This window comes from Periplaneta americana, chromosome 6 (assembly GCF_040183065.1).
Source record: "Periplaneta americana isolate PAMFEO1 chromosome 6, P.americana_PAMFEO1_priV1, whole genome shotgun sequence".
Classification (NCBI taxonomy): domain Eukaryota; kingdom Metazoa; phylum Arthropoda; class Insecta; order Blattodea; family Blattidae; genus Periplaneta; species Periplaneta americana.
The window spans coordinates 104,651,239-104,671,782 of record NC_091122.1 but is presented as its reverse complement, the minus strand read 5'-3'; the positions used below and the strand labels follow the sequence as shown (position 1 = coordinate 104,671,782).

The 20,544-nt window shown below is 35.1% G+C and overlaps 1 protein-coding gene across 6 annotated transcripts in view; it reads right to left on the bottom strand.

Annotated features, from left to right (window-relative positions):
* The window catches only part of LOC138701603 (regulator of microtubule dynamics protein 1-like), a 98,309-nt gene that overhangs the window by 46,166 nt on the left and 31,599 nt on the right, over positions 1–20,544 (bottom strand). For 5 of the 6 annotated variants that reach the window (XR_011332630.1, XR_011332629.1, XM_069828666.1 and 2 more), the window contains exons 4-5: positions 16,374–16,588; positions 9,173–9,406 (exon numbers count right to left, since the gene is read on the bottom strand). Coding sequence is in view for 3 of the 6 variants with exons in the window: in XM_069828666.1 (XP_069684767.1) it covers positions 9,173–9,406; positions 16,374–16,588 (449 nt within the window). In the remaining 3 variants the exon portion in view is untranslated. Of the gene's footprint in view, positions 1–4,477; positions 4,560–4,661; positions 4,710–5,449; positions 5,520–5,664; positions 5,724–5,926; positions 6,110–9,172; positions 9,407–16,373; positions 16,589–20,544 lie in introns of those variants that run through there. The other variant, XR_011332631.1, reaches the window with a different exon arrangement.

Sequence of the window (20,544 nt, the reverse complement as noted above, 5' to 3'; positions counted from 1 at the left end):
CTCTACGTATTTCAACTCAAATCTGAAATAGCAATAAAATTACTGATAAATTAAAAAATAGGATAAAACAGTTAATACATTATTGAAAGACAAGACCTCTGTGTCCATATTTAGTATTTTCTGTGTTTTACATATGAAAAAAAGTCTGAAGTTAACACAATTTTCAGTGGAATTTCAATAAAACCACTTAATTTTAACAGTCTTTTCCATTTTAGTGACTGGAAATTTTTCACGGAATGTTCCCAGAATATAGCCACCACTGTGGTCTAGTGGCTAAAATGCTGGACTTATAATCCTGTGGGTTTGATCCCTGATGTACCCCAATTTATAACTTGTGTTGTACAAGCCTTAACACAGCGGTTTTCTCGTGTAGTGTAGACACACATGGGCAACAATTCTGTCCGTAAATTGGTTAGCACAACTGGCTTCATATGGGTGAACATAAACAGTCAAGTTACCGCCATTAAAAAAACATGTTCCTGCAATTCCCTTGGAATAATATTCCCGACAGCAAAATCCCCAGGAATTTACCCATCACTGGTTATAGGTACTAACAAAGAGGTCGATGTTTGGCCAAAAAGAGTACTTAACCCCCCCCCCCCCCACTTTTCAGATTACTGAAATAACGTCTCCTTGAGAAATCCAAAAGTGTATGGAGTGAAGTACCACCTACAGAAAAGCTAAATTTGATAAGCGCAGTAAGGGAAGTGGCACTTCGCATAGTTTTATTCATACTTATTTAGCTGATCCTCTTCTACCTAATGTGTAGAGGGTTTACAGAGAGACCATCTTATGTTTTTATTCACATAATTGTAAAATATGACTACATATAAAATGCTAATTTCAAAGCATCAAATGATTGTATCCATCAGTTACAAAGTTCTAAACTGAATTATAAAATCATAAATGGGGGACAGAAAGTGTTTACATCCACTGATTGTTCTGTATTTTATGTTATTATTTCAGGTATTCCCAAATCAATACACACTTGATTCAATTTCCATACTGATTACATTATAATTCCATTGTAAGTTTTAGTTTGCCCTTTCAAGATGTTTTCCTTGTAAGAACTTCACAAGATCCCTTGGAAAAGGTCTTAAGTGGGAATAACTATACATTAAAAATAGCATTGGCACTGGAATTCACACTGACTTGTGCATCTCTCAAGTTCTGTCAACTAAAGAGCCCAACTATCAGAGAGATTAATGACTGTATAATTTAGGGCCTGTACTACGACTCTCGGATAAAGTTCTAGTTTAAACTTATCAGGCAGATGGCATATTTATCCGGAAGTTGGGTTGTAATTGCGTACTAAGACTTTTGGTTACGTGCAATCTGGAGGCTAAACTTCCAGATTAGCAATCCGGAAGGCAGAGTGGCAGATTGGCGTTATCCAGAGGTTGGAACTCGGTGTTGAAATCAAGATGGCTGCACGTCGTACAGCTGGTGATTTGAAGGATCAATTTAATTTTGATACTGATTCTGATGATAAGTTCTGGAGCAGATGCTTCGTTATATCAGAAGAGCAAAACGAATTAGGCTGCGTCCAAATAATTTTGAAGAGTGGGATGACGAGAAATTTTTGAGACAGTTTCGAATAATGAAACCTACTTACTACATGAAATGAATGATCAACTGAAACAAGACACAGATCGTAAGTACACAGTTAATAATAAGCTACACTATTTCGGTAGGTATTACATTAATATTTTGTATATAATAGCACTATAATAATTATTTTGAAGTACAGTAACCTGTAATAGGCATACAGTAGAAGTGAGGTTAGAATGTTGCTTCATGCAGGTGTTCTGTTGCCCTTACAAGGTATTAAGGTGATTGGTATAATAATATAGGGCAACCTACAATAAGTTTCAAAATACTTTTATATAAAAAAATAATAATAACCGTATATAATATATCAAAATCCTTTATATGGTAAACTATCATTTCTTCACAATTGCGTTACCATTTTAAGATACAAATGTATTCACATATTTGGCTTCTAGTCAAGTCATATGTACCGTAAACGAAAGAAAAATTGAATGTAGACCCCAATTTCCCAAATAAAGGTGGAAAGTTGCTGTGAAAGTGGAGTCCGGTGGAGAGGTACGGGTAGGCGGGATCGCTCTATCGAGATAGAAGGGGTAGGCGGCAGGAAAGGGCAGCACATTCATTTCATTACTGTGTTTCCTTACTAATTAAAGGGAAAAGACAAGTTTTCGTAAGATCGAGTTAGTGACAGGTTAGGTTAGTATGATTTGCATATATTTACAATTGTCTAAAAAAAAATGTCAAAACTACATCCAAACCTCTCTCTTCCAGGCTATCCTGTAGGGAGTCCTTGCCTTCTTTTGGTAACGCTATTGTAAAGATTTACCGGTAAAGGTGTAACCAAATCTCATTGTTTGTTCATTTTTCCAGAAATAATGCCTTACCTCCAATGGACCAATTACTACTGGTATTGAGATTCTATGCCACTGGGAGAACATTGACAACAATAGGAGATTTTTGTGGGGTCCACGAAGTTACAGCAGGAACTGTTGTCAATCGAGCTAGTGCTGCACTTGCTGCTTGGTTTAATTGAAGTGATGACTTTTAATGCTTCATTGGGAGTAGTTTTATTTGCTCCAGTAATTAAGTGCAAGGCTTGTTTTTTTTTCCCCCCGAGGGATTCTGTCTCTCTTTTTGATGCTGTTACGAATACTTCTGAATAGTATTTTAATACAGGTTTTATGTACATATTATAGGTCTTGATTAAAGTTTTCCTAGAACCGTTTCATTTTGTGTCTGCTAGTTGTTTAGTCAACTCTCCGAAGATAGATTGGAATACCAATAAGGCATCACTCATGAGACAACTGTCAGGAGATAATGTGGTAGGGTGGCATGTTCCCTTCTCCTTCCTTGCATATATCGCTCGCCAGTAGGAGTAGGCCTAACATATTTCACTAATCAGACTTAAGATATGCTTGCTATATATTATTATTTAACAAACTGTAACGGTTTATTGAATTTTAGATGTGACAGTTTTTCTTCATTTCCTGAAAGTTTTGGAATTGGCATTTATGTTTTGCAAGGGAGCTGTTTCATTCACACTAGGCCTAGTGATTCATGTATGCAAACATATTCATATCATTACTTTTTAAATATATTTTATTGCTTGGATCCCTCACAGTGATCTCTTAACAGGCTAATGCACTGTATCTGCAATTAAAATTTATTTTACATAAGCAAAATATGGTAAAACAACATTTTTCAAGAGGCACATTAATTGAAGAGTCGGCTGGAACAACGTTATAAGTTACATTTGGTAAAATTTACAGGAGCTGCAAAAATATGTGTATGCGTACAACTTTGTTCTTATGAGGGTAGCAAACTTTAGAATGGACAAATTTCACGTACTGCATTGATGGACAGTTGCATGCCAAGGAGTATAGCAAGGTAATATGACATACAACATTATTACACGGAAACACACCGAATGAAAATTTTGTAACTTATAATGTTGGTCCAGCTGACGCTTCAATTGTATTCAGGTACTCTGTGAATGTGTACTTAAAACAAGAGAGATGGACTACAGCTGCAATTAAATTTAAAATTTATTTATTTATTTTGTGTAAACAAAACACGACATTTTTCAGGAGACACAATAAGCATAATCATTTATTACATCCACTGTCTCATTATATATGCTATGGTACATGTCATATTTACAAATTAATAATATGCAGGCTAATACATAAGAGTACATAGTAACTGTAATTAAACACAACACAAATACATATGCAAATACACAAAACTTGGAAAACTGTGGCAGAGCCAACTTCAGCTATAAGCCCCATTTGTTAGAGATCTGCATGGGTCATAATTCTTAGGCCCGGCCCATCTCGGCCTGATCTGAACCAGACCCGAACCCAACCAGAAACCTTAGATTAGCTTATAATTATCACTTGACTCGAACCTAATCCTGAAGACTAGCAGATAAAGCAGAGACCATAGGGATCAAGAACAGCTGCAAGAGATTATCACTCCATTAGAAGGATGAGAAGAAGTAATCTCCCAGTCATCCAAGTCAAACGAATCTGGTCAACAAAATTAAACATATTTTTTGTTAAAACATAAAGAATGGGTGATTATTGTAGCATTTATTTTCTGCCACTAATTGAATATGTCCTTGTAGATGGACCACCCATTAAAGAGGAGGAAAAAGTAATGTAAAAACTCCAAATGTTACTTTTGATATTCCAAACCCCATCTCTTTCCAAACATGAGGACATGACTTACTTTTATTTCAAATCATTCTTTGTTATAATGTTAGCATCCAACTTTCAACTAATGTATTTTTTAAAGAAATCACTGTAATAGTATTGAAGTTCATGCATTTCTAACATCTCAAGTATAATTAAGTCAACATTAAACTTACAGTTCACAGATGGAGAAAGATTTTTCAATGTTGCTAATGCATTCCTCAGAGGCTTGCTTTTTCTTTTCTTTTCTTTTTTTTTTTTTTTTTTTTAAGCATCCTTGGGGTGTAACTCGATCAGCTATTATCCCATTATCAGCTGAAATATTTAAGAGAGGGATATATGCTTATATTCAGACCTTTCTGGGTTTAGCCTACACTACCTACACTGAATAAACTAGTAATTTCACTTAAAACTTACTTTCATTACACTGTGTAGACACTCGTACAGCCGCTGCACCAGCTGACTCTGTAATATTTTAAGAGTGGAATTAATTCTTAAGATATTTAATTCTGGAGAAAGATTATGTTTTATCATAAATGTGTGGACACTTCAAAGTCAGCAGTTGTAACAGTATTGTATTTTCTAACGTGCTATTAATCCTGACTCATTTTTAACAATAAGAAAGTAACGCTGCAAAAAAAAAGAGAGAGAAAAAACCAAGCAAATAGTTCTATTGTAAATAGAGTGTAGTCAGTTTCTGTTTTATCCTATGAAAAGATATTTTTCAGTTTTTCTGTACACAAGAAATCATTCACAAGTTTCAAAGTGAGAATCCTCACAGTAAAATTGAAATACAACTTAACATAATGTGGCCTAATCTGATTACAAACCCATTACAGAGAAATCTCATCTCAAAATAAATTCTTCAGTTTAGTGTACTTTCTATTTTTAGGCCTACATTTATAAATTTCAAATTCCCACTCAAATCCCACATAATATTATAATACAATGATGTTTACTTTTTATGACATTCATTTCTTGTGACCATCTCATCATTATGTACAATTTATATTTTCACATTTTTTTTTTAACTTTTGCATCTAATTTATCTACTGCTTGCTGCAGTTTTCATATAGTATGTGTGTTAGTTTTATTTTCAACATGTTGGCTGAAAATGTGTTCACATGTTACAGCTATTTCAGATTGGAAAAGTAAGCATCATACGCAGAATATGAAAGAACGTTTTGTAGTATAAATCAAATTACCTAGAGATATTGTTGGGATGTCCAGTTTCACTTCAAAAACTAAAGAATTGCACTGTAAACCTGAATGGTACTGTAAATAAAAAAGAAATAATAGTATTACAATGTAATACCGACATTAAATTAAATTTGTATAACAATTTTCAAGAATCTAATATTTTTTTTATCTCTAAAGCTCATCATCTCTTCTTCTGACTCTTAATTCCTTACACACTAACCTCATTCGTGTTATTAGCTGCACTGGTATCAGTGGAACTTGGTTTAGTTACTACTTCGGCTGTAACAAAAGTAAGTAAATAAATAAATGAGTGAATGAATAAATAAATAAATAAATAAAAAGAATTCAAACTTGTGTTATACAATTTCCTCTGCTTATTATGTAATAATTGTATAACTTAACATATAAGTGAACTTATGCATTGAATATGAATCAAAATCACTGAGAAATCACTCAATTGATAGGAGAATTAAATCACTTACCTTGGCTAAATTTGGATTTGATTTTGCTTCAGTTGGAGGGGCTCCAATTGTTTGTAGCCTGCATTGTCTCTCTGCAGCAGCAATTTTATTTGTGTTCTTTTCCAAGAATTCAAATTTGCTTCTCAGCTGTTTTCAGGTCCTTGTATTTGTGCTAATGTCACTATATTCTTCCCATGCTTCATTCTATATTATTAAAAAGGAAGTAAAACTAGGTTAATTCCATATGCAACCTACAACATTAGAAAATATACTGTATTTCTCTTTTTCCCTTATCTGAGTTTCTATACCTAAATAAGCAAAAGCTTTTAATGGACGATTGTCAGTACAATATCAAACATATGACTATACTGTACATAGGAACTTTGGAAAAAAACTTAATATCTGCTGTTTGTGTTATTTTACGAGGTGTTGAATGTGCATTACAAACAGATAGGCCTATTGCATTTTAGTGGAAACGTCTCTCCACCTCATGCTGTTCTTTTAAAAAATAATATTAGGCCCTATCTGTGATCGAATGGTATTATGGGCCTAATACAAAATACCCGCCCATTTAATAACAGTAAAATACGTAGGTCTAACATACTGAAATATTGGTAATTTGCTAGGAACAGTGTACCTTGCTGTACTAATGTTGGTTAGAAATCCCAGGCCAAAGACATCATTCATTATTATCAGTATCAGTGAACTTTTCTTTTTTAAACGAGTTATTGTGCCTTCGACCCATGATTTGAAGCCGTGAAGTACACGATTTCTAAAAAATTACCGAAATAGGCCCTATTCACTAATAATGTAGGCTATACAACAAACTGAAAGCACACTTAATATTAATTACAATACAAAAATAATTGCCACCTACACTTCTTGTGCAGTTACACATGAATAAAACAATGATTATGGAGAAAAACGCACTTTTGCTGGAACCCGCACCCTTCCTGTTTAGGCCTACTAATTAAAACCAAAATACTATCATATGGTAGGAATTATTACTATTCGAAAAGAAACATAACCTTTAAAATCTTACCTTTTGCTTCCATGTAAAGTTTCTTCATACAGTATGTGTAATTTTATGTTCTTCACTCTGTTATTTTTTGGCTGGAGCTTCAGTATTATAATAAATAATAACAATAATGCTTACAATAAAACCTCAAAATAAATAGTACCATATAAACACGGAACATAAACATGAAATACGCGGGGAAAGGTATACCAACGCAATAAATTTCACTACATTTTCAGTAACTTCATTGCCAATGTAATAAAAATGTTACTATATCTTCCGGATAACAATCCTGCAGTTAAAATCCGCTGGTAGTACAGAACAAAATATTTAACTTCCAGATTGTTAAACTGGAGTATACGAATCTGGAGCTTTAACAGGCGATCGTAGTACAGGCCCTTAATTTCGAAATGTATATGCATCTTTTCAGATTCTATATAAATCTAGATTAGCTCTTTCACACAGGGAATATTCAATTTGAGCTTTGTAACAGCCAAATTTTAAACAAATGAATATAAATCAAGTTCCATCCACAGTAAATTTTAGTCTTATTTTGATTTATATACTGTCCATATTACACCCCTATTTGTACTCACTTATGAAGTGCCTTGTAATACTTGTTAATTTTTTTTCCATTTTATAATGAATGTACTTAACTTAGTTTTCAAATAAAGTATAATTTATAGCTCTCTCTTTCATTTCACTTTATTATCTTAATCTTCAATTCTCAGTGCTCGAACAGAGAATTTTTTAATTAGTTTATTTTACGACACTTTTATCAATTCGATGGTTATCTAGCACCTGAATGAAATGAAGATCATAATCCCAGCGAAATGAGTTCAGGGTCCAATCCCGAAAGTTATCACAGTTGCTCTTACTGGGTTGAGAAAAACCCTAGAAAAAGCCTCAACCAGGTAACTTGTCCCAACCAGGATTTGAAGCAGGGCCTGCTCATTTCACAGTCAGACATGCTGACATTACACCACAGTGATGTACTCGAATAGAAAAGTTGGTTCAGCCATATGTAATTGCACCACCAATAAATTCCTTTTCCTCTTCCCCCTTTCATCTGAACACAAAGGTAGATCCAATATTCGAAACGATATGCTTTAAAAAAAAAAAAAAAAAAACAATCTAAATCTCTTCTCCCTAATAAGATGCTATTCCCTCCATATCATTATACATAACCACATCGATTCCTTCAATAGAAGTACGTTAAAATTAAAAGTATAACACATAAATAGTAGTATACAGAAGGAGAGAGCAATGAGAGTGAGTGAGGGAGAGGGAGAGAGAGAGAGAGAGGGAGAGAAAGAGGAAGGAGGGAGGGAGAGATGGAGAAAGAGAGAAAGAGAGTGGAAGAGAGAGGTGGGAGAGAGAATTTATTGTTTACTGTAAGGCAAACAGAATCAACATATCTAGAAATATGAATGGGAAGCAGATGCAATTTTAAATTTTAAATAAATATATGACTTAAACTTAATGTAAATGCATATATGGTGAAACCCCGATAATACACGCCCATTTATTATGCTATCCCACATTATACGCTCTTTTTGTCCGGTCTCTTGACATCCCTATATAAAACCATGTAAAATCCAGCGCTTAATATGCTCATCATCCTGTTTAATACTCTCTTTCATCTACTGAAAATTCTAAAATATCGTACTTTAAAGAATACTGAGAAAATTAACCTGGACTTCTACATTTACCGCTAGCGCCTGCATATTGAAGGATTTGTAGGAATCTTTGGTTGGTGAAAATACAATAGAATGGACTGTGACCCTTGAGTACTTACAAGACTACTGTATGCAGAGCCTGTCCTTCTTGCTCGCAGTTTTAAATCGCATTGTCAATGAAGGTTTGACTGGTGCATCTTGCACAAGTGTGAAGTGACTTTTAGTGCCAACATGAATAAAGGAGTGAAACAGAAAGCTTTATCGATATCGGAGAAATTACAAATTCTCCATAAACATGATGAAAATACCATTATGAATCAGAAACATTTGGCAGAATCATTAAGAATACCTTCTTCAACACTTAGAACAACAGTGAATAATCCTTAACTTTCTTCAAAAAATGTTTATACCTTTGTGTTAAAATTTAAAAAATCCAAAAATGACACACTCTCACTAATATGCGGTTTGGTTTAATATGCTATTTTTATGCGGTTCCTTGAAGAGTGTCTTACTGAGGTTTCACTGCAAATCTGAAGTTTACTTGTGACAAATAAGATATAGCTTGCTTACATCTGGTGTTACAACAGGAACTTCAGCTGCACAGTCCAGCCATGATACAGCCTCTGAATAGTTGCCTTGGTTTATGTGACATTTGGCCAAGAGAAGACGATTTTCCTTCCATGGTGCAGGACTCAATGACTCAGCCTTCATGAAATCTTCTATTGCCTCAGGGTAAGTTGCATTGGGTGGTTCTGCGAAAAGAGTGCCTGCCAACTTCCTCTCTATCCATGACAAGGTGGCAACCTGTACCAAATTCATATCAAATTATGATCTCATTTGTTCATTGGTGATGATCAGTATGCTGACAAAGTATGGAAGTTTGGCACTGTATTTTTCCTTTTATTTCAACTATCATCCTGAAGATGAATAAAAGCAATACATGTCCCCTTTATGATTCAGGAATGATAATTTACTTTAATGTGATCAAAGTAATGGGAGTTTTAAATAGTAAAAAGCAGCATTTCCCAAAATGGGGTACAAACACACTAAGGGATATTTAAGAAATACATTACGTTTATATATGTTGAATTTTTATATGCGCAAAATAAATTTAAATTACATTTTTTATGCACTTGACATTACAGAAATCTGATCACACATTCTGTTAATATGGCGACATCATCCAAGCACACTACGACAAGCAAGCAATAAGAGCTGCGCTGTTCCACTCAGGCTGGGAATATGTACAATAAATGTAAAAGCTTAATGAAATATTCAACTTGATAAAAAATTAAAATTCGTCCACATTGATTAGTAATGTAAAGACAAATGGTTAATTTAATTATACTCTATTTCTAAAGTACGTAACTGTGAAATTAATTTTCAAATGAATCCAATTCTCTGTAATGCCATACAGTAAAATCCCTCGTAACTGGCACCCAAATAACCGGCAATACCAAAACAATGGCACTTTTGGGAGGTAAAAAAAAAAGTTTAAAACTGCCAGACTGCCTCGGTAGCGTACTTAGTATAGCGCTGACCTTCTATGCTCGAGGTTGCAGGTTTGATCCTGGCTGAGGTCGATGGCATTTAAGTGTGTTTAAATGTGACAGACTCATGTCAGTAGATTTACTAGCATGTAAAAGAACTCCTGCAGGACAAAATTCTGGCACACTGGCGACGCTGATATAACCTCTGCAGTTGCGAGCGTCGTTAAATAAACCATAATTTATTTTTTTATTTTATATACTGTCCGAAAATTTTCGCCCACGGCCAAAATGACCGCCAGTTTCCATGAGCCCTCACCCATGGCTCATGCATGAGTGGTGCTAACTCAAGGTCAAGATTGCATCGTAGTCGTATAACCGATTGAACGAGACCACATCTATTTCAATCACATTATTAGTCACGAAGTTACAGAGTCGGATTGAATCATCTTGCAAATGTTAAATTGCCTTTTTCGTCCTCGTACCCCATGTGTCAGTCTGATTTTAAAGATGTATTCACGTCAAAATGCTACCAAGGACGTTGGGACCCAGCTATGATGGGGAACCAGTGGAACCACTGCTGGTTTTCTCTACAAGGAAATCCCTGATTCGACCTAAAAACGAAAGTCAACAAAAACATTTGTACTTCTGACTCAAATTACATGCTCTTATAGTTTATTTGAAAATCTTTACTACCTTATAAGTTAAAATAATATTTAGTTTGTTGTTTTTATTAATATGTGCGATAAGAGCCAACTATTAGGGATAATAACTGCATATTGACATGGGTGTTCATAAATATATGCAAATCAATGCATGCTAGAGGGACATACCAATAACTCAGAAATGTGACCCGATAGAGCAATTCAAGAACTCAAATTACCCATTAATCACATATTTTGATCGAGGTTATCGAGAAAAATTTAAAATTTGTTGACTAGTGTTATTTTATCTGCAAAAATCGAAAATGGTTTTTCCTCGAAAAATGACCAAAGTTTCACTCATCTCCTCCCTTAATGGAGGGCTGCAAATAAAATAATAATAATAATAATAATAATAATAAAATAATAATAATAATAATAATAATAAATAATAACAACAAAAGTTTTAAATTTAATATAATGTTGAATAATTTCAAGGGAAAAATTGTTCCGGGGCCGGGTATCGATCCCGGAACCTCTGGTTGAATGTACCAGCGCTCTGCCAACTGAGCTACCCGGAACTCCACCTGACACCGTCTCAACTTTAACAGTTCTGAAATCAAACTTTTCCCGTTGAGACGGTGTCGGGTGGAGTTCCGGGTAGCTCAGTTGGCAGAGCGCTGGTACGTTCAACCAGAGGTCCCGGGATCGATACCCAGCCCTGGAACAATTTTTCCCTCGAAATTATTCAAATCTGCTTTACAGGAAGCATTACCTGAAAGACTAGATTTGCATAATATATACTGTATGTCACTGTGTACGTTAACAGAAAACCACAATTCCAAGTCACACAGAGTTTGTGTGCACTCGATGTGGGTCTCTGGCGTTTCGTCAGCGCACGCAAGTTGTGTGGATATAAAGGGAAAAGTTGAGACGGTGTCAGGTGGAGTTCCAGGTAGCTCAGTTGGCAGAGCGCTGGTACATTCAACCAGAGGTCCCGGGATCGATACCCGGCCCCGGAACAATTTTTCCCTTGAAATTATTCAAATCTGCTTTACAGGAAGCTTTACCTGAAAGACTAGATTTGCATAATATATACTGTACATCACTGTGTACGTTAACAGAAAACCACAATTCCAAGTCACACAGAGTTTGTGTGCACTCGAAGTGGGTCTCTGGCATTTCGTCAGCGCACGCGAGTTGTGTGGATATAAAGGGAAAAGTTGAGATGGTGTCAGGTGGAGTTCTGGGTAGCTCAGTTGGCAGAGCGCTGGTACGTTCAACCAGAGGTCCCGGGATCGATACCCGGCACTGGAACAATTTTTCCCTTGAAATTATTCAAATCTGCTTTACAGGAAGCTTTACCTGAAAGACTAGATTTGCTTAATATAATGTTGTTTAATTATATGCATGATCAACAGTTTAAAACACAGTGAAACCTGTCATTTATGGATATCAAAGGGATGTAACAATCTATCTGCATCTGGGAGGTGTCCTTTATTGGGAGGGGGCTCCCCAGTCTAACAGTAAATTTATAATATGCATTAGTATCCCTTCACGCTTTAAATGAAATGTATTACTGAAGTTTAATTCTAAATACAAGTGTACTGTACTACAGTAAATTCTTTGCAACTTTGAACTACATTAGATAAGACCGAAAAAGGAAAATACAGTACTGTGCCGTGCAATTTTATTCTAGGTCTACAGTTATGCAGTACTGTTATTTACAGTTTTCAACTTAATCTTTATGTTCAGGTGCCATGTCTCCCAAAACAGAACAACTGATTGAAGTGAAGAGAATAATCCTACTAACCCTATCATGTGTCGAATACAATTTCATGATCGCGGAAACCTTGGACCTATCAGACAGGTTAAATTTAATGACTTTGTTTATCCACCCGCTTTCAGCTAACAAGGGGTAGCTGGCTGGGCTAGTGGTAGCCTACAAGACCCTTATTGTCTTCTTTCATGATAAGGAATTTCTGTACAGTTCTCAAAACTAAATTTTCCACTTTTGTAACACATTAGGTCTTGAAATCTAAGTTCTGTCCGCAGTCAAGAGGTAAAGCATGCTTTCGGACTGTGAAACAGCTGCCCGTGTCCATGTCTGAGAGTGTCCATAAACGAGAATTCAATTTATAATTATTTCTATATTATTTCAGTTGAGACATAAAAATCTGTCCATATATGAGGAGTGTTCGTATCTTGGGGATGTCCGTAAGGAGAGATTTCACTGTACATTACAAACTACTCCAGTCCCACATTCATTAATAATATTCCAATGATATAATCTTAATCCATTAAGGTCGTTGTAATGTTTTTAAAAAAACAAAATTTCACACTATAATTATTATTATCCACTTATTATTATTATTATTATTATTATTATTATTATTATTATTATTATTATCATTAGTATTTTGTTTGCGGCCCTCCACCCCATTAACTTCTCTGTGGACCTCCAGGCTCTGGTGGGTCCCCAGGGGGCGTTCAGTGAGTCATGCAAGAGGCCCACAAAAATTTATATAATGCAAATTTGCAATATAAATGTCTAAAAAGATTGGTTTCTGTTTCGATAATTTTTTTAAATTTATTTCTTTATATTTCGAGCATAACTTTTCATAACCGCCTTGATTTTTCAACAATTAGTACATTAATTAATCAGGCACATTATAATATTAATTTCTTTCACCCATAGGTATCATTAAAAGGTGACTTTTCTGAACTTCCGAATGTGACATTAAAGTTGCTCATGCAATTCTCATATCATATTTGTGTAAAAAGGCAGGACTCTCTTTCTGATTGAAATGAAAAATAAGTCCAGAAATAGACTTGATGCACATTCAGATTTACGACTTTAGTTAACAGCCATTGAGCCTACTTACGCAAAAAACCAGGCCCAACCAACACAATAGTTTGATGAACATGGAACATTTTATATTACATTTGGTTAATTACAATAATTTAGTTTTTTTAATAACATATTTATTTTTCAAAGTGTACTAATAATATTCAACTTGTGGACCCAGTGAAGTTTAATATCCTTCGAGGTGGGTCCCAGACTTAAGAATGTTGACAACTGTAATCTCTGGATATGAGTCCCTGCAACTGCGATCTTTTCCCTAAGATGAAAGAACCACTGAGAGGGATACACTTTAGAAATAGACAGGCCATTATAACAGCTGTAGAGCGTCAATTAGAAGTTTAGAGCAAAGTGATGCTGTGGACTGTACATGTCACCTTCCAGAGGTCTGACGATGGGTACACGATAATGAAGAAGATTAGTTTTAATAATAATAATAATAATAATAATAATAATAATTATGTGAATAATTAAGGTTTCAAGAACTGTTATATCCAGTGCTTTTTTTCCAGTTTACTGGAACTCTATGACTCGATCACATTATACAACAAAAAGTGTAGGTTTAAAAATATTAGATCTACATACCTTATATTACAATAAGTTCCAAACAGAGCTCATCGATTTTAAGCATAACGGAAATTTTTCGATTTCGAGCTACAGTTTCAGGATCAATAACAGAAGATGGCAGTACTAGATTGCATGAGTTACTTTTGCACCAACGATAATAATGAGAAAATGTAAACTTGGACTTGGCAGTGGCGGCAATTTTAATTTTCAATTTCGCTTATAAAATATATCTCGTTGGAATTTGTAATGGCAGAAAGTTTACTGGAACGCGTTCCGGACTGTTCCAGCTGAAAAAAAAAGCGCTGGTTATATCAATTGTGAATAATTAAGTTTTAATTCTTAATTAAAGTGTTGCCATTAATTTTCGAATCACTCATGTATGTCTCTACATTCTTTCCGATGGAACAGATGAATTGAGGACATGCACTCAGGTGTGCAGAACATGGACATTTTAAACAAACAAGTTCTGCCCATACACTATATGAAGATTGGTAGACAGCCCACTGGATCAAGTCTGTAAGTATCCTCTCTCGAATTTTTAAAACCAGTTTCCCTTCATAAACGAGAAAGAAAAACATTTGTGAGAAACACTGCTACATCATACCTGACACTCTACTGTGTGTACACATTTATAGCAATGCTTCAAACACTCTTGCACTTCATTCATTGAAGTACAGGGTCTGGCAGAAAAGACCGACGTTTTTATATTAAGTAGTATAGAGAAACTATGTGTGTGTGTGTGTGTGTGTGTGTGTGTGTGTTCAATGCCTAGACTTTTGGCAATGAAACCATTAGTCTTCTTGCACTTCAATACTTTTGTATAGGATACAGGAAGGTATATTGAATACTCCTATTCTGTGCAGATGGCTTGATAAACGGTCATGGCCTGTCACCAATCTAAATATAGCGACAGTAGATTTCTGTGGTGATTGTGGAATTCCTTCAGGATCTCTTAACATTATTTCTCATGATTTACCTTTAATTTTGTCCTAGTTTATTTTTTCTGGAATAAATTAAATGTATTGTGGATAATTTGTTTTATAGAATGAAAAGAAAATGCCTGGTTTTGTTTCTATATTATTATTGTGCCTCTTTTTGTCAGAGCATCTGCTATTTCATTTCCATATATATAACAATGTGAGGTGATCCATTGTATATTAATGGTCTTTTTTAAATTGATTAAATGATTTATAATTTTTCTAGATTTATAGATTTTGACACTTTTTGAAGTTGATGACTCAACTATTGCTTGTACGATAGCCGTGAATCTGAGAGAATTACAACTTTCTGAAATTTATTTATTCTGTGTAACAGATTCTGTAAAGCTATGTAGATAGCCGTTAATTTCTCCATCAAAATTTGTTGAACATGGACAAACATTATGGTAAACTGAAAAGAGTGCATGTAACTCCAGTTTCTTCTTCAGGTGATCTGAGTGATCCATCTGTAAAGATTTGCAGCCATTTTGTATGTTGTATGTGAATATTTTGAATTGGTGGTTTCTAGTGCTAAAGCTCTCATTGTTCTCACTGTTGTGACAGAATCCGACTCTGAAGTTCTGATCTGAATAAAAATTATATTTTATTGGTTGTTAAGTGAATTCTCTACTAATATGAGACTTTCCACCATCTGTGGGATTTCTAACTCTTGTTTCATATCTTTCACAACTGTAAATAGTCCAATGAATCCACAGATCAAAGACAGGTGAATGAGTGATGTAGACGCTGCAGTATAAGAAGATGGTGCCCGTATAAAAACGGTTACAATTTTGTCTAAAATGCACTTCAATGATATTAAAAAATGTACTTTAACTAAACAAGAGCCTGTAGCTTCATCACAAAAAAAAAAAAAGATAAACTATCCACTTATAAAACAGTTCAGGGCAGAATTAGTAATGAAGATATGAACATACTTATCTCATTTAATTTAAATGTTAAAAATTAAATTACTTTATTAGTGTACATTAAAAAATAAAAAATACTTTTGAATTAGCTAGTATGAATCTAGCTACTGATTTTTTTATTGCATAAACTTGTCTATAAACTCTTCTGCCAGCTTGCAACACACTACTCTTTTGGCCTCTACAGACATCCAGTTCACAGTTTTCATTATGTGACTATGGTAACACATAATCAAATGACTTAGCCAAAAGCAGGACAGCAACATTTTAAAAAAAGCTAAGCCTAAAATATTTGTCAAGCAGTATCAAATACCTCATATTTGAACCTCCCCAAGAGATGGTGAAGTGAAGGATCATCAGGTCGAAGAGCTAATGCTTTGTCCACATGTTGCTTGAACACATAGCCATCTTCAATTTTTTCCCGTGTGCCGAGAAACTCACCACGGCTGCCAACAGTCACAGCAAACCACTTGTGTGCTTCTGCATCAGTTTCATCCAATTGTAAGGCCTTCTGAGCATAGTGGAATCCTAAGAAACACAAATAAATGTCTTATTAATTTATGTATTTGTATTTGAATATTTAAATTCCCTGCTCTAGGACAATAAATCTTTTCTCCATTTCATTCACATTATAATGTTAAATAATTTGTTATATACCTATCATGTCATTGCAATTAATTTTATTCTCTCACAAGTTTTCAGCATCACTAATACAGAAAATGTTTCGAGAATGCCATCGTTTGTATAAACTAATTTTTCGTGAATTACTGGATGAATGTTTTATCATATTTCGCATTTATGATGTGCCGTCCTAGGCCTGGTAGGTCTCTTTATTTGTTTAAGTAATTGATTAATTACAGCAAATAACCCTGCCATGAAACGTTATGATCAGGATTGTAATCTACTTGTCGAGATAGTTGAGTAACAACACACATTCCCTATATTTAAAAAAAAAAACATTTATTTAGAGAAGACATCAAATAATAACTTCGTCCCACAGAGTATCTCTTCGTAACTGAGAATAATGTTAGTCAACAACCAGCTAGTTACCTTATATACATAGGCACTCCACCTTGCTGACATCCAACTTGTTGGTCTATCTCACACATAACCAATACTAAACACACACGTGGGAACCGTAACACTGAAATTGGTCACCCCTCACACTCCACGCAACAATGGATTCCTCCATTTTGATTTCCATTCTCATAAAGTGTGTTCTGATGTAATGACAAACCAAACAGTAAACCAAACTAACTCACTGAGCTCTTTGTAGTTTGTGGTAGACTTTTAGTCACATCACAGCTTGGGGATGAAGTAACATCAGATAAAATTTCGACCATATTTAGCTAGAGCTGACTGCACTATTGCCCGACAAATACTCGAATGCAGTTCAAGATCTGAAGCACATCAAAACCCGCAGCGTCTAAACTTTCCAGCTACGTGAGCCAGACGCTACTATCACTACTGATAATGACGGTAATCACATACTAAAGATTTGCACATCAGTAGCAACATACACTATAAACTTCCAAAGGAACGTATCCTTGGCCAACGAGTCTTCACAGCAGACTCCACACCATTCCACTCGCTTGGCGATATGTATTTCCTCAACAAATCTCTCCCCGGCAGATTTAACTTAACTTCCACATAGTAAAGCCCGCTACTACACTACTTTCCTCAACAAGTCGTAGTCCTAGACTTCACTCGTCAACACCCTTCCAACTTGAAGGCTTTAACTGTCTACACAACTTTCCTCAAGGATGGTCCGACGCCCACTGACGCCCCAACAATGTTCACTTTACTGAGCCTGCCGGCACACACCCGACCTCAATGAGTCCATATCGCAGACTGACTCCGGAACCGAAATACAACAAGCTTCTCAGGCGAAATTCAAACTAGAGCTACAGTCAAAACCAATCAGCAAACGATATTATAAAATACTAACTGCTCCCTAGGCAGATATTAACTGTACCCTCGGTCTCCACCAATCAGCGTAAAATACTAACCGCTCCCCAGCCAGATATTAACTGGCCCCTCGGTTTCAACTCATCACAGATTAAAGAAACAAAACCAGAGAATACGGAAAGACGGAAAAGTGAGATGAAGTAAGCCATCTATGAAAAGTAAGAAGAACTAGATCAGAAAGGAAAAAACTACAAGCCATCTATGAAGAATTAGAATAATCAAAACAAACAGAGAAAAGCATAAGGATAGACGAACAGGAAAGAAATGGAAAGGAAAAGAATGACGTGCCGAAATATAAACGGCACAATGGGTCAATACCTATGGATGATGTGCATGAAATATAATAATACTTACTTACAAATGGCTTTTCAGGAACCCAGAGGTTCATTGCCACTCTCACATAAGCCAGCCATTGAGCAAGATTAATCCAGTCTCTACCATCATATACCACCTCCCTCAAATCCAACTTTACAGTATATTATTCTTCCATCTACATCTCAGCCTCCCCAAAGGTCCTTTTCCTCCGGCCTTCCAACTAACACACTATATGCATTTCTGGATTTGCCCATACATTCTGCATGCCCTGCCCATCTTAAACGTCTGGATTTAATATTCCAAATTATGTCAGGTAAAAAATACAATGCTTGCAGTTCTACGTTGTGTAACTTTCTCCATTCTCCTGTTAACTTCTTAACCCCCAAATATTTTCCTATGCACCTCACTCTCGAACACTCTTAACCTCTGTTCTTCTCTCAAAGTGAGAGTCCAAGTTTCACAACCATACAGAACAACCAGTAATATAACTGTTTTATGAATTCTAACTTTCAGCTTTTTTTGAGAGCAGAATGGATGACAAAAGCTTCTCAACCGAATAGCAGGTATTTCCCATACTTATTCTGCATTTAATATCCTCCCGAATATTATTTATATTTGTTACTGTTGTTCCAAGATATTTGAACTTTTCCATCTTTTCAAAGGATAAATTTCCAATTTTTATATTTACATTTCGTACTATGTTCTGGTCACAAGACATAATCATATACGTTGTCTTTTTGGGATTTACTTCCACACCCATCTCTTTACTTGATTCAAGTAAAATTCCCTTGTTTTCCCTAATAGTTTGTGGACTTTCTCCTAACATATTATAATAATTTTCAGAAAAATTTAATTGATCTTTATTTGAAATAAACAATACAAACTAGCAATGAACTCGAAATTTATCCTAATGATTATTTATTTCAATTTTTTTATTGCATAAGATTAAGAAATAAATAAAATGAGAAACCAAATATGTTTCCAGACTTGTATGTTTCGGAGAAATTATTATATGCAAAAATGCTTCTACTTTTATTGAGAATTTAAAAAAAATCTAACAGTCTAGGCAGTTATAGTCACTGCCTTTAGGTATGAAAGATCAGCTATTTCAATATTTCATACAGTTTCTCTAATACAATTTTAAATAATGATGCTGATTAAGCATCACCCTGTCCTCTTCAGAAATTTAATGCTCCTGATAATAAATTGTCTTTGTATTTTAACTTTGCAGTGTGACTTATAGTTTTATCTTAATCAACTTTGGTAACTTAAAAGGGAACACCAATTCTTTTAAAACTTCATAAGTTCTGTTATAGAGCCATGCACTTAATCTATTATGCAACATATTTTGTTAAAAGTTTTATAGACTAACACATTCCTCTATAATTAGTACACTGCAGTTTGTCCCATTTTTATATATTATATATTTTCACATACAACTGCAGTGTGTCATTCCAGTGGGATTTCTTTCTTTGTCCAAATTGCCTCTCTCATTGACATAGCATGGATTGCATGTGCCCAGAGAAAGGCAAATATTACACCTCTACCCATGGATCGCTGGCTCTTCCACAGTCCCTTCCACAAATTCAGTATTGAATCCCTTAACCCCAAGAACCTGTATTGTATTTTAAGGAAATACTTGCATAACTAAATTAAGATACATTTAATGCTAGTATAGTCAAATTGATTTAGAATCGCCTTGTTTTAATTTATGCAAATTTTTCAATAACTGTATTGAGATCTCTCTCAATTGATAGTATTGCTAGGTTGCTTGGCTTGGTTTTTCAAGGGCCAGACCTGGAATGGATTCTTGCTCTTAGGTTTGCTTTGGTCCATTGTGTGTACTATATTATACGCGATGATTGTTCAATGACAGGTGGCATTTATGAATCCAATGCTGACAGGCAGGCCACTCTTTTGCAGCCCTGATAGACAAATAGATAAGCACCAGGAGCTCCCCCACCAAGCCCTTCCTATATCAGCATTCAAAACCATACTATCCCGAAGACTTCACCTCAGTCTACTTTACAGCAGATGACAGATGAAGTAAAAAGAATGTGGAGTATGTCGGTGGAATGATACGAGAAAAATGTGAGAGAAAAACCCTCTGCAACATCTAATTGACCACCACAAATTCTATCACAACCTGACCGATCAGATTGGATCAGATCCTGACATAGCTCAGTTGATTAAGAACATTC